Source organism: Hesperophylax consimilis, chromosome 27 (genome assembly GCF_061612785.1).
Source record: "Hesperophylax consimilis isolate HC1 chromosome 27, BYU_Hcon_1.0, whole genome shotgun sequence".
Classification (NCBI taxonomy): Eukaryota; Metazoa; Arthropoda; class Insecta; order Trichoptera; family Limnephilidae; genus Hesperophylax; species Hesperophylax consimilis.
In genome coordinates this window covers 19,986,914-20,009,106 of record NC_142862.1, presented here as the reverse complement: position 1 = coordinate 20,009,106, position 22,193 = coordinate 19,986,914, and the positions used below count along the sequence as shown (strand labels likewise).

At 34.4% G+C, this 22,193-nt stretch overlaps 1 protein-coding gene across 1 annotated transcript in view; it reads left to right on the top strand.

Annotated features, from left to right (window-relative positions):
- Positions 1–19,698, top strand: part of LOC149410725 (boophilin-H2-like) — a 36,996-nt gene extending 17,298 nt beyond the window's left edge. The window contains exons 2-5 of the mRNA XM_089648319.1: positions 7,477–7,586; positions 8,957–9,041; positions 9,180–9,313; positions 19,577–19,698. Of these exons, the coding sequence (XP_089504445.1) occupies positions 7,477–7,586; positions 8,957–9,041; positions 9,180–9,313; positions 19,577–19,698 (451 nt within the window). The remainder of the gene's footprint in view (positions 1–7,476; positions 7,587–8,956; positions 9,042–9,179; positions 9,314–19,576) is intronic.
- The last annotated feature ends 2,495 nt before the right edge of the window (positions 19,699–22,193 follow it).

Genomic DNA, 22,193 nt, shown 5'->3' with positions numbered 1-22,193 from the left:
TTTTAGTAAAATAACAATGTTTTATCATGATGTCGGAATTCGTGTTCATAACAATCTTTACATTACAGATGCTTGAACAAGTGTTCCGATATTATTACAAACTTACAAAAATCTTAACAGGAAACGGCCTGTAATTCCGTTTTTAAATGGGTTACCATAATTTGAAGAGATTCTTAATAAATTATCAAAATTAAATTTTATTCATGTACCAACTGTCCGGAGCCACAGTGGCTATGGCATCTCCTAGAGCAATGATACTCAACCTTTTTCTTCTGCGGGCCACATTCATATGTTTGTAAAGCTACGCGGGCCGCAACACCATACTGGTATGACAAAAAATATCATGAAACCCACCACCCCCGTTTTTTTGGAAAACAATTTGAGAATTATAAAAATATAACCAAAACAGAATAATAATAGTACATATCACCTATCAGCATACCCATCGTTAAAAACAAAACAATATTTTATAAGACAGCAAAAAAAGCTATCGTACCCGTGTAACGCGTAATTTTTACTTGAAATAAAACCGCAACACTGTGACTGTGACGCATTTAACTTAAAAAAGAGCTGTCAAAAAATTTTTTGTTGCCACGAGCAAAATTATTTGCGCGCATATTTGTCTGTCAAATCTTTGTTTTTTGGAGATAGATCTAGCGTGTGCAGTAGCAACACTCTTATACAAGATCTGATATTGACACGACAACGACTATCCTCTTAGGTTTCAATGTCTGTATGTCAAAGTCGCAATTAATCTCAAATTAACATGATATAGTATGCCAGATTTTGTAAACCATATTCCTGATATTAAATGTATTGAGGGCCGCACAAAATAGCTTGGCGGGCCGCAGGTTGAGTATGACTGTCCTAGAGTGTCATATACTCTCAGTGTAGTTCAGGTGAAAGACCACCATTGAGAATCGAAATTATGTTTAGAATGTCGTTAGCCATGGTTGGTGCCCAGATCTGAATAGTCTAGTACATCCCGACCTTTCTCTTCTCTATCAGATATATATCCATCCCCGCCCCTACTATACTACCTTCGGCCGCACAATTTACCCCAATCGGGGATGTCATAGTCTCACTGTGTTCAGAAACTTTTGAGAAGCCTCGCATAGTGCGGTAAGTTGAAAAACTTTAACAAATAATAAAGTAATAATTCTTCTTTTTCGTCTTCTAAGCGTCTCTGGATAATCTGAGTTAATTGAATACAGGACGAACCACCTGCCACCCTTGGCATTGTTTATGGGCACCCGGCTACACCGTGATATCTCCGGACAACCACACCCGCCTACAAATCGTTTGATTTAATTAAGTTTTGCGAGTTGGAGTGACTACTACTGTAAACTTTTCAAATAAATACAAGTTTAATAGATATTTGTATTAACTAGATTCAAACAATAGGTATTATACCACGACATGAATTTCAATTTATATTTTTATGCGAATTCAAGGGTCCCAACTGCTGGGGCCAGTGAGACTATTGCATCCCCAATTGTGATGTGGGGAGGCGAAAGAGATGGGGATAAAGAAGGTGGGGAAGTAAGTCGTTGACTGATTATGTCTAGGGGAGAGTGACAGATATGACACACAAAGAAACAACTCGACGCATTTAATACAAGAGTTGTTTTTATAGAACAAACTTCTGCATTCCCCTCAATGAGAAAAAATAAACCGCGATTCCCGCGTTTCTTTAGAGAAGTGGTATGACGTTTGATACCGACTTACTTATAAAGATTCCCTAATACGCCGCTGAAGCGTTGGTATAGCTACACGCTGAGTTGGGCCGTATACTGCTCGGTTTAAATTTTTTACTCATAATTTTCATATTCATGAAAGATATTTTGAGACTAGCACCACTTTGTTCCAATCCTCAAAAATAGGTCATTTTCGCATTTCGCGTTTAATTGCTAACTTCACGTTTCTTCAGATGACATTTGCGAATATGAGAAACATTTTCTAACAGCCCGTTCTTATCCCTTCGTATTATCTATTACGAGTAAGACCGAATGTGACGAAATTAGTTCATGTAGGTTTAAACGTAACTCGTTATAATGAAACGAATCAAACCAACCAACATACTGATCACTAGATTCCTACCAACCCCTTATACCTTTTTCCTTCTCAAAACTTCCTCTTCTTCCTTTCTTTAAAAATAACCTTCACACAGCATCGACAAAGATGACACAGGTACTGAGGGAAATTATTTTCCTCGTAGACTCCTGTGTGGGGTTAATATTAAAAAAAAAAACTGGACTCAACAACTCTACCACCATCGCCAAATGCCGACCGAGTAGGACCGAAATTTATTTCGGATATTAACTTATTTAATGTCAATCGATTTCAGAGAAATGCGTATATGTCCGCCTGTGCATAAGTGATTGCCTTCCAAATTCGCGCGTGCTAATTGTGGAACACGTTTCAACGAGATAATTAGTACAATTATGCCTCTACTTTAATTCTTAATTTACTTAATATTACTCAATTAATTCATTTATGTACGTATTATTATTTACATACTTTAATGACGGCCTCCGTAGTCGAGAGGTAATGCTCTCGACTAGTAATCCAAAAGTCGCGGGATCAAATCCCGTCGTGCAAAAGTAAATTTTATTTCATTAATTTGTGTTATTTCACAATTCGTTAATTTAAAATAATATTTAGTATACTTGCGGTACTTTCCAGAGCGGAAGATACTCTCAGTATCACCCTGGTGTAAGATTACAATTAAATTTAAAACGCTGCAGCGTGGCAGCGCTGCTTGAAATAGCTTTAGCCGTGTTTGGTAACGACTTTTGAATAGCCAGGAATCCTCCCCACTACGTTCAGCCTCACAACATACCCTAATTGGGGATGTCACAGACTCACTGGCTCTAGACGGGAGCAGTTGGGACTGTTGTACGGAATTCACAGTTAACAAAAAACTTTACACATTTTTACTTACCTGCTAGTATTTATCTATTTTCATTTATTTATTGTTATTTTTTGTTAATAATTATTCATACTATCCCGCTTGTCATTGGCAGTATGGTCACCCTATGATTGTGGCTGATAAGCCAACGCTGGTACTTTGTAATACTTATTTATTCAGTGGAATGTTATTGTTGCTAACTTTAAACGTAATGCTCAGCTGTAATTTTAGTTTGTATAACAGTAGTGTTTAGTTTTGTAATACTTTGAAGGTTTATATTTTCAATATTATATTAAATTCACGTGAATTCCGTAGATAGGTGAGCGGCATTTAATTTTATTGTAATACACTATTTTTATAATAAATAAATATAAATAAAATTACATCGTTGAAGAATATAATTAAATATTATCATATCTAAACGAAACATGAAACAGAACAAGACACAGACAAAAAAAGATAACGGTCTCAACCAGTAGCGGCTCGTGACTTTGGGAGAATAGATGATATAAAATAAAATGGGAGATTAGAGGATATTAAAATAAAATGGCATTATTGATGTTGTTGTAGCCAAAAACGTTTTTTTTTCGATTTTTTGTATGAAGATTTTCAGGAAATCGGTGCAGTGTACTGCCAAACTGAAAATTCCTGAAAATCTGAAAAAAAATTCAGGCTAAAACAACATCAATAATGCCATTTAATTCAATATTAGCACTCTCAATTGGGAATCGAACCCAGGATCTCTGTCTTACCGGGATCCGTCTTTAACCACTCGACCATTGGAACCTAATCATGTTTGTCGATCTCATTTATCAAATTAAAAATTTACGATATTATCTTGAAACTAATTTTTCACATATTTTGGGCAGCTATCTTTTTGAGTGATTACAAATTTCTAAAGAATTGTTTTGTATTTTAAGGAGCCTGCTCGTGTGGTGCACGAGCGGAACATCCATTAACAGATGATGTTGGCTCCATGAGAATGGACCGCTTCTTCCACTCGTTTTTGTGTTTTTCCTCCCTTATACAAATCCGGGCCTCTTCAAGACCCGCATTAATAACTCCCTTCCAACAGCCCCTGCCTTAACCAAACGCAGCCCAACCGGGTGACGACATAGCTTCCCTACCTTTACACTTTACAAACAGGGGCGCTCTTGTGAGTCACATGACAAAAAAAAACCTAGATAGTGGCTTCATCTTCAATGATATAATTATTATATTGATGGCATAACCTTTTAACCACTCCAGCGTTTGAGGGTCATAAATGACCGGGCGTCTTTATTTTATAAAATCATTTTTACCTTTTTTTTATTTCATGCAGAAAAACTTAATTTATTTGACGTCAGAGAGAAAAATAATAATTCTTTCCAGCTTGCCTCAAATATTTATAATGGAATCCATTAATGAAATCCCAAAAATAACCAAAATGAATAATTCAAATTTGTCGCCGCTATTGTAACAATCGAGTTTCGAGAACCAAATAATTAGTTCTTTCAATTTTTGTATGAATGGAATAAAAATTTAAGTAAAATTTGATATTGGAGGGTAAATTATAGGGAGTTTACATCTCCCGAAAATAATGACAACATTACTTTTACCCACATTCTTGTGAGGCTGGTATCATTGTAAACCTGCGCGCGATACCTCGCGCGGCAAATAATTAATTCTGTCTCCAGCGGTCTAGCCGACGGTTTAGCCTTAAAATCTCATCTAGCGTACGCGATCTGTTTTTGTTCATAAAATTATTGTAAAGTGATTTTTTTTTAAATAAAAACTATATTGGAAATATCAGAATTCCAATTATTGCACACCGAGAGTAATCACTTCACCTTGGATTCTGCGGATTGGAGAACCACAGAATCATTTAGCCAACAACCCATTTAAATTGGCGATAGTCACAATCCTCTAATATATTAAAATTTTACTATTTAAAAATAGTAAGATTTATTTTGAATGCATACACCGAAAAGATAATTTTGTTTAGTTTCTAAAACAGTATTTGTTTTTACGGAAAATTAAAATTAAAATAAAATAAGATGTAAAAAGCGCATTTGAAATATCCAGAAAACTTTGCAAACTGTGTACAAAAGTGATGAAAGTACTGAAGAGTTAAAACTAAAAAAAAATTCTCAGTAAAATAAAATTTTTGCTGTACGGTTTTATTGCGATTCTTATATTACGGTTAAGTTGTGTGAAATTTTTAATATTGCATAAATAATATAATCTGTTCAGAATAAGGAGAAATAATTTTTATGGCCGTTTATAATAATTTATCGTATTTTAATTTTACAGATATTTCATTTCATCCATTCTGCAAGCCTATTAAAAGTTTTTACTTTAAGGAAAAACTGTTTTAATTAGGATTTGGTAATTTATTAGTAAAACCGACTCATTAAGAACTAGACGTTCTGTGATAAAAATGTCGCCACAGTCCATTGTGTTTTTATTTTCTTCGTTTTTTTTATTTGTGATTTTAAATCCAACAGTTAACGGTAATTATATTATTGGATTTGTAATTACTGATCATATTATATTAAAGAAAAGGTTTCAATTAATACAAGTAAACAATACATTGCCCGTATCAAAGGCTTAAACGGTGTGAAAATTAAAAAGTATTCGAATCATCGCGTCTTACGATTTATTTTTTACATTAAACCCATACAGAAAGCTCTGAGGAAAATAATTTCCCTTAGGACCTAAGTCATCTTTTGGGATTCTGTGTGGAGGGTCTTTTTTAAGGAAAGGAATAAGAGGAAGTTCTGGGAGGTAAAATGTATGAGGGTTGGGTAGGAATCTAGGGATCAGTATGTCCACAAGTGACGGACATATGATATCAATATCTATATATCTATACCAGTTGGAGAGGTCAAAGGGTCTCTCCAAACCAGCCTCTCTCGATCTGGCATGCCACGCAGCTGATGGGCAGTCGCATGCCGAATACAACTCAAGCCAATACGAGCCAAATACCAAACGTAGCGATTCACTTGGGTTGACCTATGGCAGTGGTGTTGATTATCTAATAAATAGTTCTCGGGGCGGCGGTATCGAAACCTGCCACCCAAATTGTTTTTTTTTTTTTTTTATTTGAAAGTTCTGTAGTTTATGAACAATTATGCTGATCAGTTGATTATTTTCTTTTCCAGTTTATTTATTTTTTGTTTGTTTTCTTTTTCCTTTCTTTTTCGTTTTTTTCTTTTCAGGTTATTCTAATTCTTCGTTACCATATGAGGGCCTTGAATATATCGGCGTTTGCTCCCAACCACTGAACCTTGGGGAACCTCCTCGTGAAGCACCCAGGTTTCTATTAACAATATGACCAAATATTCAGATTTGTGTAGTGTACAGGACTAGCAATAATGTTTGTGATAGTGTTAGATTTGTATACCATCCGGGGTGCGTATTGAAAAGGCCTAATCGTTTCAGATGATGTGAAGACGACGGTAATAGAGTGGGGATTTGTTTTGCAAATTTATTTACAAAACCTTTACCGTTTCGGTAATGGTGACGACTATAATAGAGTAGCTTTTGTTTGTGCAAAATCATGAAAACATTTGGTCTATAAGTACAGAAATTTACTGAAATCCCATAAACTTAAAATTAGATACATTATACCACACTTTAAGATATTAATAATGCGGCTGAAATTTAATACCATGGGAGCTTCAAACGTTGATTTAGATATATTTATGGAATCTGACGTTATGAGTGCCACAAGATTCATGAAGAACTCGCACTCTGTCGGCCCGGACTGCATACTTTTTATTAAAGGGTGTTCCGAGTTCCTTAAAACACTGTTGTGTTTATCTTTAACTTGGATATTAGTACTTACACTTTGTAAGAATTGTGGAAAATTTCCAAAATATATCCTATTTTTAAGAATGGCTCCCAAAAGTCTTTCAGCTCCTGCCAAACTATTTGAAAAAATAATTTATTAATTCTTTATGCTTCAGACAGACGCAAACATTATCCTCGAACAAAATGGTTTTAGAAAATGAAGATCCACAACAAACAGTCTGATGGTATTCACTGACTATGATACTGGGTTGCTAGACAGTAGATATCAAGCAGACTATCGCATAAAGATTTCTCCAAAACCTTTTAAGCCCAATCTTACTTACAAACTTACCCAAATGGGTTTCTCTATCCGAAAGATATTTTTTATAGTTGCCTCAAAAATAGAAATAAATTTTTCACTCATGGTATCTTCCAACCCACTGAGTTTCTTGTTTTTTTCCGGAGTTCCCCAAGGGCTAATCCTTAGGCCTCTTTTCTTTTGTATTTTCATTAATAACACTGCTGGAGACATCCGTTTATCTCGCTCTCTCATTCTCGCCGACGATCTTAAATTATTTCTACTAATTTGAAATATTGAAGTTTGCCTGAATCTTCATGTTGGCGCTAATAACATTTCTTAATAGAATCAATGAAACCAACTTTATTTCAATATCTTGATATCTTGATATGTGTACTTCTTTCACCGGAGGCCAACCAGGCCATGGATTATACTTATTCGCGGTTTTTTTCCCTGAGTTAAATCTGGTATAAAATTTCTATGTTTACTCCAGATTCTCCTTTGATCCTGATTCAGAAACGTGTGTCGAGTTCACATGGATGGGCTGCGGAGGGAACAAGAATAAGTTCTATTCACAAAGTGAATGCGAAAAACACTGTAGCGGTGAGTGTCCTTTTTTGTTTATTATATCTGTTTAATGAGCAGGCGGCATTCTGCTGATGCGCTCATATCTGATTTCACAATAAGTTTAACAGTGATTTTTGAAATAAGTTAATCCAATCTTCTCTTTAAGTAAGAAACCAATCGATCTTTATTGGTTTGTATTAATAGCATCGATAATATGTTTTAGAAGTTTGTTCCATGTATCCACTACTCTATATGCAACGAAGGGTTTCCTTGGATTGAATTCAAAGGTGTTTTGTTTTTCTTTTAGTGTCCTTGCAGATTTATATTTCTGTTCATGAAGATTTTTTGGATGCCAGGGCAACTACAATGACCAGATAAAATTATAAGTCTAATTAAGTCATCTCTTTCTTTTAACTTTGGTAATATTATTTCCTTGAGTTTATCTTCATATTGCAGGTCTTTTAAAGTTCTTGGTATTTTTGTAAATCGTCTCTGTACTCTCTGTATTTTATACCCCAAAAGACTTTTGGTATAATGCCAGTGAGGTACCTATGTAGTTTCATGGTATTTACCTTCTACCTTTACACAAAGCGACCAGGAATTGCGATCGTTGTTTCCAAACAAACTTAGAGTCAGCCTGAACCACGCCGAATTTCGCTGCATCCGACGCGGCCTTGTGTAACTTACGCCAATCGGTCCAATTAGGAAATCCATATTTGGCTAGCCGAGAGAAAGGTTTTACCAACTGTCAAAAGACGATAAAGAGAACTCATTATTTTTTGGCTTTATATTATATTATTCTATTCACAAAGCATTAATGAAAATTATTAATATTTCATAATGAAATTTATTCTGAAAGTTGAAAGTTTATTCAAGAAATTTCATAATATTTCACAATGAAAATTACTGTGAAAGTCCCTGCAAGAACTAGCGCTGATGAAATCTTTTAAATCTTTACATAATTTTAATTAAATAACTCTTTTCTAAAAAAATACTCCTTTGCATTCGTAAATCCAAAACACAAGAAATAACAACGGATACGTATTTTAGAAAAAACTATATCTCAGAGTCAAAAACGTATACAAGCAACTACAAATGCATTAAACTCTATAGCGAAATCCCACTCTCATTCAAAAATCACAATAATATTACTACATAAATCTCAAATAAAAAGCTGAATACAGAATAAAACCAAAACCACCCAACTGCTGTAAAAACACAATGTAATATATTTATAATTATTTCAGAAAAAACACGTTATATATTTATAATCACTCTATATTATTCAGATAAAATCCTCAGCATGGAAGATCCCAATGAGGATATCATTATCTCTATTTGGTACAGAAAGGAAGATAATAAAAAAATATTGTTATTATTAATCTTTCAAAAATAATTATTTTCAGGCTTGACAAATGAGGACGCGGAATTTATTAACACTTGCTCCAAGATGCAGGACGTGGGACAAACGGAAGGGGTACAAGAATCCAGGTCTAACCAGCTTCATCGCTTGTCTGATTTGATAAAGAGTTCTAATTTTGAATTGAAAGTTCATTGAACTTGAATAATGTTACGCATTACGCAGAAATATTTCACATTACTTACCCATGCACCAACAACCGAAATTAGTATGTTCAATTATATTTGTTCCAGATTCTGGTACAACCCACTTAAAGAAGCCTGCGAAGAATTCACCTACACAGGCTGCGGAGGAAACGATAATAACTTTGAAAACCAATACGATTGCGACAATTTTTGCTATGGTTAGTTTCTTTGTAGTATAAAAATATTTCGATTTTTTTTTTAATTTATGTGAATACCGCACATAACTTTTTAAAAAAGGAGGTGGGAAAATAAACGTGGGACTATGGCATCCCTCAAGCTGAAGGTAGTGAGAAAGGAAAGGATATGAGAAAGAGGAAGGTGGAAGGTTATTCTGATCTGATCGTAAGAAAAGTTTTGATTCTGAATGGTGCTCTTTCATCAGGGTGATATGAAGAGTATCCCCCACACTAATGCCCAAAAACCTTCGTACAGGTCGCACAAATAAACGTCACCGAGAAATAGCCTTTAACGACAAAGGAACAACACACAAGTTGACCCAATTTAAATATTCGAAGCTTTTACAATATGTTCGAATAACAAGTATGAATCATGCTATATGCAAGTAATACATATGTAAGAGTACTTTGTTCGAGTCAAAGCTCTAATATACGAAAGTGCATATCAAAAATCACAGTATGAGCTTATATGAGACGATAGATGAAGCAAGAATTATGAACCAAGAATTGTGTGAGAATGAAGTAAGAAATGTGTACAAAGAGTTGGCTGGCGGTCTATTCTCTGGCTGGCTATCCCTGCGTCAAAATGATGTGATTTTTAGTTAGTAAGTTGAAAGATGCATTATAAAAATAGTAACTATCTAGCACATGAAAGCCAAAAAGGCCCGGCATCCTAAGAATCATAAACCTTACACGTAATTCTAAGTTCTACCAGAAAGTCAGATTATCGTCCCAATGCAAGTCCTCTTTAGTTGTTTCCTTGTAGCTGAGGATCGTGAATCGTGACCCTATTCCAATAACCTCGATGAACCAATCTTCACTACTTCTCGTGGTTCTGCGCTGCTTGGAGAACTCAGGACACCCTAGTTCCAGACGCCAGTAATACTTGGTCATTCAATCTATAAATAATGAGTTTTATATCGCAACACGGCATAATAATCTAAAAAATAAATCACAATAATACTTTTGACCGTGAAAATCTCAAATCATATCTGACAAACCTCTACAGGGAGGAAGTTCACATGATGGTATGACGATTGGAGAATCTGAGGAAGAGAAAGAAACATCTATTAGGCAGCCTGGCTTTCCTCAAGATGTGCAAGGAGGAATCAATGGCACCAGTACAAATAGAAATCAAAAGACAACCGAGAGGGTATTTCAAAGAGCAGGGGCAACGCTACTAAGGGAAAGAATCCACAACATGCGGGGCGAATTCTATGAAATATCTCGAGACCTTTTCGGTTTACACCTGCACCTGAGTGCAATCCTATTTGAGTTAGATTGGAAGAAAGTTGACACATCACTTACCAACAAGCAAAAAGATGTAAGCAGTCAACAGAGGTAAGACATAAATAAAAGTCAGAAACCTCAACCGAGACAAAAAGGTGATCGAAAATAACTTGATCAAATCAATGTTGTTATAACATTTCGAGTCTTGCGTTGATCCCTGACGCGAATTCTGTACTTGCTAAGATCCCCAAAAAAGATACCTGTTGAATCAATCATATGTGGGGTAGAGACAGCCCTACATACAATGATAAAAGTCCACAAAATTTCAGATGCGCAAACAGAGGACCTACGGAAAGAGACTCGCTATATTTTGTAAAGGACCGTAATACCCCGCCATAACATGACGAAAGGAGAGTTTGCCGCCCCAAAAGAATTGCGCGCGAATGAGAAAATCTTGCTTCTCCCAGTCGACAGAGAAAATGCCACTGTCATGATTACTGTGGAAGATTATGTCTAAAAGATGGAAGACCTCTTGAGCGACGCCAAAACCTACAAGAAGATTAAGAACGATCCCCCAACAAGATTGATCTGAAGACGAGGGAAATAGTCAAAGCTTTCAGTATTAGGGAAGAAGATCGATCTAACCCATTCGTAACCTCCAGAACTACTGCTTTATATGGTCTTCCAAAAATCCATAAAATGGAGACAACAATGAGACCTATTGTCAGCGCTATTGGTACACCTACGTACAAACTTTCTGAATACCTCTCGAGATTACTGCAGATGCAAAGTTGAAAAACTGAATCGTGGATTAAGGATTCCAAAGGCCTAATTAAGATGGTCCAAGTAAGCAAGAGGGTTAAGACTGAGGAAGGAGATATTCTTGTCAGTTTTGAAGTAGTATCTCTTTTCACCAATGCCTCTACCATGATAATGCTCACGAGGAAAAAAATATAAGCTTTTTGAACACTACCTCAAAACGGGATAATTTGAATTCCAGGGTGAACTTTTTGAGAAAGTGGAAGGAGTTGCGATGGGCAGTCCGTTATCGTCAGTATTAGCCAACTTCTTCATGGAAAAGTTTGAAGAAGTGGCAGTTGATACAGTTTTGGCCATTCCTAAAGTGTTACCTATAGTGGCGCTACGTCAATGATCTCTTCGCCATTTGGCCACGGAACAGAGAAACTGAACGAATTCCTGGACCATATTAATTCACTTCACAGCAAAATTATGTTCACAAAAGAGCTAGAAAACCACGATAAATTCCTGTCTTTTCTAGACGTGGCGGTGATGCGAAAATAAGATGGTAGACTAGGGCATCGCGTGTATGAAAAACCAACTCACATGAATCGGTATCTACACGCTGACTCGCATCATTACCCAGCGCCAAAAAAGGACAAATCCGTACTTTGGTGACACACGTAACACGAATATGTGAGGAACCAACAATCGGGTCGGAACTTATAAAGCTAACCGATGTATTATAGCGGAACGGTTACCCCGAAAAACGAATAAAGCAAATCGTGAGAGCCAAATCTAACCCAAACGAAGACAGAAATGAACAAGAGCGGCTAAAAGGCTGCGCTTTCTTGTCTTATAGCACAGACTTGCCAAGATACTGAAAAAAGAAAACATCAATACTGTCTTCGGTTGACAAAAATACAAGACTTACATACATGTGACCTTCGCCTGCATCACTGGCCAACCAATCTACCAGTGAAAGAATTTTTGAGTTCTCAGTTTGGAGAGCAACTTGCCCAAAGTTTCTAAAAACACGTTGCAGGCAGACAGTCGATAGATGGCATTTTGTGGATGTCTAGCTCTTCCATAATGGATATAATTTATAACACCTTAAGGATCTAAAAAGATGTACAGGGTGTTAAGGGACATACTTGACTTACTTTTTTCAACTAAAAACATAGAAAATCAGCAGATATTGGACAGCTAGAGTCATGTGAGGGGTTGGACAAGTAGAAGTTTTTTTTTCAAAAAATTCTCTGGAGACCAAAATTTCGATTACATTTTTTACTCCAAATATTATCAGGATGGTTAAATTGAGTCAAGTACTTCCCTTAACATCCTGTATAATGAAATTCGACCAATAACTACATTTATAAAACCACATGAATCATTTATTAATGTTTTACATTATTTTTCAGTCAAGGCTTTTTGGCCATTTCCAGATACCCGAGAAGACATATCCGAGAAATGATTTGCTCCAAGTTCCTTTGGATTCACAAATTACACAAAATACTTTTGTTTTCCTTAATAAAGCAATAATAATATGATTGTTTAAAACGATTTAATTACTGTCTTCCATATAATATGTATATCTTTTTTACGATTTAATTACTATCTTCCATATAATATCTATCTCTTTATTACGATTTAATTACTATCTTCCATTTAATATCTATATCTTTATTACGATTTAATTACTATCTTCCATATAATATTTAAATTTTTATTACGATTTAATTACTATCTTCCATATAATATCTTTATCTTTATTATGATTTAATTACTATCTTACCTATAATATTTATATTTTTATTACGATTTAATTACTATCTTCCGTATAATATCTATATCTTTATTACGATTTAATTACTATCTTCCGTATAGTATTTATATTTTTATTACGATTTAATTACTATCTTCCATATAATAATAATATATTTACTGTATCCCCACTGTACCTTTACTTGTACCCCCAATTGTTGTGAAGCTGAATGTAATGAGGAGGGGAAGGAGATGAGAAAGAGGAAGGTGGGGAAAGTACCTGGCTATTCAGATCTGGTCACCAAACACGTGCAAAGCTATTTCAAGCAACGTTTCAATTCTGAATGGTGGTTTTACACCAGGACGATACTGAGAGTATCTTAATATCACTTTTCAAAAGTGTGTTGAATTGTCACTGTGTTGAGTTATCATGGAAAAATATAGTATATATTATTTTATATGCGTAATTTGTGAAATAACACAAATCAATCAAATACAAATTGCTTGCGCACGCCGGGATTTGAACCTGTGATCTCCGCTAGTCGAGAGCCTTATCCCTCGACCACGGAGGCCGTCAAAATGCGTAATAATAATGGGTATATATGTCATATGGCTCTCCTAGCCCTCCGAGCTGACAGCCACTCACACGCGGAAAGAATGGACTGCATAGAAACCCAAGGTGAAGACTTGTGGGTGAAAGTATCGCATAGAAATGTCATCATTTATATATGTGTTGTATATTTTCCTCCAAATACAACATCTGAACAGTATCAATTATTTTACGACAAAACTATAAGTGAAAGTTACAATCAAAAAATATTATTATTTTCGGTGATTTTAACTTTCCCTCAGGGAAAAACCCAATTGACGTTTTCGATTACTTTTGTTCTTTTTATAATTTAACACAATTCAACACTGTTTATAACATAAATGCACACATGTTAGACCTAGTATTAAGTAATGTAAATTCTAAAAATGCTGTTATCTGCCGCCATGACTCCCCATTAGTCAGAGAGGATATTCATCACCCTTCACTTTCATTCACATTCGATTACACAACTCAATCACATATACAAACAGACACATTGCCTCCAGACATAAACATGGGTTGGATTTTCCACGAAAGCTCAGATAACACACTTAAGAATGCCTTAGAACAACATCACTGGAATCATTACGATTGCCTTGACGTAAATCTAGCTGTCGAAATGTTTTATGAACAGCTCAATAATATTTTCAACATTTGTTTTAAGAAAAGATCTACACGTATGCTCAAAGATGTTAGACAATATCCGAAATGGTTTAATGGGGAAATCATTCACCTCATACGAGAAAAAACTAAAATGCACTATCTTTGGAAAAAAACAAAATCCGAACATGCCTTAGCTAACTTTAAAACTTTGCGAAAATCAATCAAACGGTTAATTGGTCAGGCCTACACTGACTTTACACGTGAGGCCGAGAACAGTATAATAACAGACCCAACTCGATTTTGGTCTTACACTAACGATAAACGCCGCGGCTGTGACAAACTTAACCACATGGACTACAAAGACAATAAATATGATGGATCGTCTGAGATCGCCGCAGGTTTCGCACACTATTTTCAATCAGTATTTAGCGACAATATCCCCAAACTTGACATATCCTCTATAGCTTCATCGTCATTTAACTCTTTACCTGTACAAATTCATGAAATTAACGATGACGATATTATTACAGCTTTCCATAAGCTAAAACCTAAATACTCCGTCGGCCCAGATTGTATTCCACCTATAATCCTCAAAAGATATGCAAGTTATTTTGTTCAACCTCTAAAACATATTTTTAACCTATCACCTCGCAAAAATATATTTCCGGAAATGTGGAAACTAACGAAAGTAACGCCTATACATAAAAAAGGAAAAAAGTCAGAAATAGATAATTACAGACCTGTAGCTGTGTTGTCAGCACCCGCAAAACTTTTAGAAACCATAATTTATTCACAGATATATAACCAAACAAAACACGCACTCACCGAAAATCAGCACGGATTTCGTCCCACACTGTCACCTTCAACGAATCTTATGAATCTCATTACCTATATTAATAATTCATTTGAAAATTTTGTACCTGTTGATGTGATTTATACAGACTTCGAGAAAGCATTTGATAAAGTCGACCATGATATTTTATTAAAAAAATTAAGTGACATCGGATTCTCTCAGAATTTCCTCGCTTTTGTGGCTAGCTACTTACGCAATCGTCGTCAGTATGTCAGTTACGGTCACCATTTCTCTCACGAATACAAAACTAACTCCGGGATTCCCCAGGGATCGAATCTAGGACCCCTTCTCTTTCTCTTATTCATCAATGACATTGGCAACACTATAAACCACTCAAAATATCTCCTTTTTGCTGACGATATAAAACTTTTCAAAGCAATCAAAAGTTACATCGATTCCATTCTTCTGCAGAACGATCTTGATTCTCTTGTCAAATGGTCGGAACTGAACAACTTACCCTTCAGTATTCAGAAATGCAGTGTCGTTACATTTACAAGGTCCAAAGATACATTCCTGTTCCCCTACCACATTAATAAACATGAATTAACACGTAAAAATGAGATTCGAGACCTTGGCGTAATTTTTGAAGCAAATCTCTCTTTCAAATCCCATATATCTGATATTGTCTCCCGTGCCAACAAAATGCTTGGATTTGTTCTTCGTAATTCAAGATCATTTACCAACGGAATCGCAATCCGAAGAACGTATGAAGCACTTGTTCGCAGTATCTTGGAATATAGCTCCATTATTTGGGCCCCTTCTGAGCAAAACCATATTCTCGAAATAGAAAAAGTACAAAAGAGATTCATGCGTTACCTATATATGAGGGAATATATGTACTACCCTTTCCTGTATCCATCCTTATTCTTAGCAGGAATGCTCGATCTTAATACATTAGAAGCCCGCCGAAAAATATTTTTAGGAAAACATTTTTTTAAGATAATCTCTGGAACTATACATAATCCACCTATTTTGAAAGAGATTAACTTATATGTCCCAGACAAGTATACTCGTGGAAGGTCCCATACCCTTTTTTATGCTCCAAAAGCGAGGACTTCTGCCTATCAGAACGCCCCAGTCAACAGAGCGACTGAACTGCTCAACGAGTCTGCATTAACCATTGACATTTTTAACGTAACCTACAGGCAGTTTAACAATTATCTTTTGACGTATGTCACAAAGTAGTGAAACTTACCTTTTTATGTGTTTTGCTATACTTTTTGTCTAATTTGTAATCTTCTCCATAATGTATTGGTGAATAACCGTTTTACGGAGAACATGAAAAAATAAATAAATAAATAAATAAATAATATGGGAAGTAAAATTACGAGATGTCATATTAAAGAACGATAAATATAAGGTAATCCAATTGCAAATCCAGATGAAGCTTCATGGTAGACGAATCAGAGGAAAGCAGGGTTGTTCCGGATTGCAGCACTGCATCCTATAAATGCCATTATGATAGCCAACCTCATATGGGAGAAGACATCAGAAGATGAAGAAGAAAAGGGTTCTTCAGGATTTGTCAAAGCGGAGATACTTATTCACGGCTTACTCTGTGACTTTACTCCTACAAAACTTATATCAGTATACTATGCTGTCTGCCAATCCATATTAGCAGACGGTATCATCATTTGGGGTGGCTGTGCTGAAACTATTCAATAATATAGCATCAATATGCTCTGCAAAAAGCTTAAAAAATGGTTATCAATAATCGACCGACAAGGTATTCCTCAATCCGACTTTTTATTGAGTACAGTGTCTTAAATATACGTTAATTCCATAGACATATGAATATTAGTAGACCTGCCCTAAGTGATTACAAGCGTATTATCCCCACTCCCCATACCGGTTCCATTGGAACCGGCTGGGCTGGCGTATGGCCTCAAGTGAAATTTGAAAACGTGACGTCATCATTCTTGTGCGAACTATGGTCGAGGCATCATCGGTTCATTTTACGAAATAACACGGCAAAATGTTGACTTGTACTATGAAAACTTGTAAAAATAGATGTGAAAAAGAGAATAAACCCAATTGTCGTATTACATTCCATATATAAGCATTATTTTACTTTATTTTAAGCATATTCACATCGTATAATATAGTTTTAGAAACATATTATACTATCATATCGAGAAACGTCTGGACGCGAAACACAAAGCTGGTTGGTTGCTGGGAAGTAAATTATGAACATTTATAAAAGTGTCTTAACTAAATACTTAAACGAAATATTCGACTCTGAAAATACAACCGAATTTTTTTGCCGAATTTGGACTTCGCAAATTTGTTCATAACGTGGCGAGTAATTTGCGCTCCCATGTAAAAATGTCTATTCATTCCAAAGCAGATTTTACTTTTAAGAAGTAAATGGTGATATTATAATGCGAGATGCCTATTTACTGTCAGATTGATTTATTGACGAATCACAGTCAGCCTTACGCCCTTCGTTCTTCAACAGTTGATTTTACCCCTCGCCATTATCTTCTCGTCTATTAATTCCTATGTCTGTGGTCAATTCCATTTAAAAATTTTGCTAACACATTTCTTGTACACATACAAGAAAAAAAAGCACTCTTTCAACACAATCATACCACCATAAATATAACCAAACGATGCTAAAATGTACCTAAACCTCTAACTACATCAACACAAAGACAATTCACCTACCTAGCTCCCAAAACCTTCAATCTTCTCCCTGATATCCTAAAAAAGAAACTCCACTCTTAAATACTTAAAAAACACAAATAACTCTATGGATCCTAACATCTGCGATACATTTCAACTACAACACCCATAGATTCTACACTTTAACCCCCTAATCTCCCTCCACACATCTCTCACATTCTTCAATTGACTTAATTCATTAAAAAATAATACTTATCAATGTTTAATTAACTATTAAATGAATTTTTATCACATAAAATATGAACTAAATAGGAATTGTATAGTTAACTAACTATTTATTTATTCTTGGCTAATTTATATAGCGCCGCTTTTGTGAGAGTTCACCTCAGGGGCGCTTTACAGTTGATGCAGGTATTACAAAAAAATATAAATATTACAAAAAGAAGAAGCTAAGTTAATTAAAATGAAATACAGGAACAGGTGGCACGAAGATAGAAGATGGAGACTGCAGCAAGAATCCTAGGTGGTGAAGAAACTGGACCAGCTGCTGCAGCGAGAGAGTCCACCGCGTCCACCAACAGTGCCAGCACGAGGTTCGTCATCCGTTCAGGTATGTGTCTGCTGCTAATAAAGGGCTGACACAATATCCTCACATAGATACCAGACCTTGGCAGCACCGCTGTGACGTTCGATGAATATAGAAGATGAAGATGTATATTATTAAAATCTTCAATCTGTATAGCATGTGGCATCCCTAGTATGGCGGTTGAAATAACATTCAAAATACCAGTCATAATCATCCAACGTAAATTTTCTTTGGAACAAAAAAAATATAAATATTTCGTTTTACGGCTAAAAAATAATTCTTGTAACTAATGAAATAAAGAACCATAAAATTGTAATTTTTCCAACATGACTTAGAACATTAGCTACGGTGATAAAGATCTCGAAAATTATTATTAATTTATAGCTTGATAAAATGAATTCTCGGCAAGGTTTTTTCCATTTTTATTAAAACATAAACTTCAAAACTGAATCACGAACCAGACGTCTGTCTTCAAAAATGTTGTTGAAGTCCATTGTGTTTTTATTTACTTTATCGTTTTTATCTGCGATTCTAAACCCAATAGTGTGCGGTATTTATTAACAGATTATTTTTTTGTTTGTGGTATTTTAAGGAATTTTTGAAAATTGAATTTTATTTCATTTCATTCCATTATAATTTAATTTAATTGAATTCGGTTCAATTCAATTCAATTCGGTTCAATTCGATTCTATTCGATTTAATTCGGTTGAATTCAATATAATTCAGTTCAATTCAATTCAGTTTGTTTCAATTCGGTTGCATTCAATATAATTCAGTTCAATTCAATTCGGTTTGTTCCAATTCGGTTCAAATCAATGCAATGCGGTTCAATTCAATTAGGTCCGATTCAATCGGTCTAATTAAATCGGTCCAATTGAACCGAATCGAATTTAAATTAGATGCGGTTCAATTGTTTTCGGTTCAATTCAATTCCATTCAATTCGATTCGATTGAATTCTATTGAATTCAGTTCAGTTCAATTCAATTCAAATCGATTCAATTCAATTACATTCAGTTCAATAAAATTCAATTTTTTTGCCATGGCATTATGGGTATTTATCGGTATACACCGTACCACCGCATCTTACCTTCCCCTTGTCCTTCTCTAATCGTATTTATTTTTATTTCATTTATTTATTGCATCTCACTATACATAAATCACGTTATTTCTTATAAAAATTAACCTCACAGGATTAATCCTGTATCGAGGTTGTAATAGAGGTTTATTTCTATAATGTAAATCGACTAATGTTTCAGGATCAGACAATGATGAATATGACTTTATTGGTGGTAGCAATCCGTGTTTCCAACCGCAGGACGAAGGAGAGTGCGAAGACGAAATAACCAGGTATAAAACAACTATCGGGACTATCGACTAAATCCGCCCCAATGGTTATTAGGCGATGATAGTAATAGATATAAAATATTCCGACAGCCGATAGACAAAAGCTGCCTAATTAAACTAGACATCTTGGCAGTCACTGAGTTTCTGGCAATATAGGTACTTTTCAATGAACAACCATATACATAAACAATATGGTCAACTTTTTGAATAATTTCGTTTTTATGTGATGGTGATTTATTTGTTTTAAAATGACGATTTATAAATTCTATGTATATATTTAGAAACGGCATTTGTTGATTTATATGAATATATTTGTTTAAGTCGTAATATTTGTCACTGGACTTTTTTATTCTTTTCGGTAAACATTTCAGTTTTGTTTTGGTACTAAATTTTCTATTAATCTCGTGTAACATTGTATTGATTTCAGATTCTCATTTGACCCCGATACAAAAAGCTGTATTCCATTCTCCTACACGGGTTGTGGGGGGAACAAGAATAACTTCGCCTCTCTTGAAGCATGCGCACAATCTTGCATGGGTTAGTGTATTTTTTTTTAATTATATATATTTTTTATGATTTGGAAATAAACAATACGTATGGAGTAATAATAATATTATACACGGTGTCCGGAAACCAATGGTAAAAGCGGGAAACTGGGTAATCAACATCACACAGAGAAGCCAAAATAAAACATCCTAATTTGTGGTAATTTGATTTTGTTAATTTTTTTTTCCGGCAACCAAAGGGTTAAAAAAAACTCTTTCAGTCGTGTCTGCGTTTCGAAGCTTTTCTAATAAATATGACAATAAACAGTTGATAGTGACCTCGTTTCTATTGATTTTTTTTCAAGTTTTGCTCAAAAATTTCCAACTTCTGACACGATTTCCTCGAAAACGAGCACCCAAATCAAAAAAAAATTGCTACAAACTCGACTCCAGATGAGATGTGTTTTCATCAGTTTCTCAAATTGAAATTCAGCTAGCATATTATTATTAATGATGAAGTTGATTGGTGACTTTTTCGGTCAAACCAAATAAAATTGCGAGACGGTGTTGGGGAAATTTTTCACTTTCTTTAAGAAATAATTTATTAATTTTATTTTAAGACAGTATTTTTTTAAGATCAATCTTTTTCAGGAAAACCAATTTCTGATCGGAAATGAAGGAATCCAAGGAAAACAAATGCCAAATGAAAATATAATGGAAGGTTTTCACCAAGGCATGACTTTACTGAACTACTATTAAACTAAATACTATTAATTTTTAGTATATTATTTATACTAACTATAAAGTTATGTATATGGCTCTACATAATTTAGATATGGTTCAATTTAGATAATATAAATTATACACAGTGTCCGAAAACTCGTAGTACAAACGGGAAACTGGTGAATCTACGTCAATCTACAACATTAATTTTTCAGAAGAGCATGAACAAAATACAATAATAATATTTTCAGACACCGATATTTTCCATTTGTCTTTAGTTCAGTTTTCTAAATTGGAGAAAATTAAATAAAATTGTTAATTACGTACCCTCTCACTCTGCTGTGTGTAAGATATCTAAGATATCTTAGTTATTTTCATTAAGGTGTGTAAGATATCTAAGATATCTTAATTATTCTCATTAAGGTGTGTAAGATACCTAAGATATCTTAGTTATTTTCATTAAGGTCTGTAAGATATCTAAGATATCTTAGTTATTTTCATTAAGGTCTGTAAGATATCTAAGATATCTTAGTTATTTTAATTAAGGTGTGTAAGATATCTAAAATATCTCAGTTATTTTCAGTTAAGGTGTTTTCATTATTTTCTGTTTGTTTATGTTTTTTCTGAATGTAACATGAATTTTATGTGGAAACCGGTTTATGCAACATGTAGAATGTAATTATTTATATGAAATAATTGAACTGTTTATTTCCCTAATAAACTAAAATAAATCACAGTTTTAGTCGATTTTGTGGTACAACTTTTATTTATTTGAGCTTTCGTTTTAGAGTAAATCGAGTTCGAAGTTGGAATTATTTTTGCCAAATTTTAAAACTTCTGTTGCTAGGGAGTTAATATCAACTACTTAATTTCTTTCAAAAATGCGTCAATGATACCTGGCTCAAAAGAAAAAAACATAACCCTTTTTAAGTTATAAAAATGGAAATTTTTAGATAAAAAAAATTCTGGTTTTCTTTGTGATGTAGATTCAACAGTTTTCCTCTTGTACTACGGGTTTCCGGTCACTGTGTATTAGTTTATTATGCCCTCTTAATAAGGTTTTAATTACGTTTTTTTAAATAAAATGGTTCCTACTTGTCCGATAAAATGGCACATAACATATTTTGGGGTGTTAAATATTTAATTTGAATAAAATTATATAATATAGAATAAAAACACGTTTTAAAAATATTTTGTTTTATGTTCTACTATTTCGCATCTTATTAATTTTAATTTCATCTTCACTTACATTTCACTGAAAACGCTTAAAATGTATGAAAAAAATCGTGATAAATATTTTTATACTCTTTCCTAAATCTTC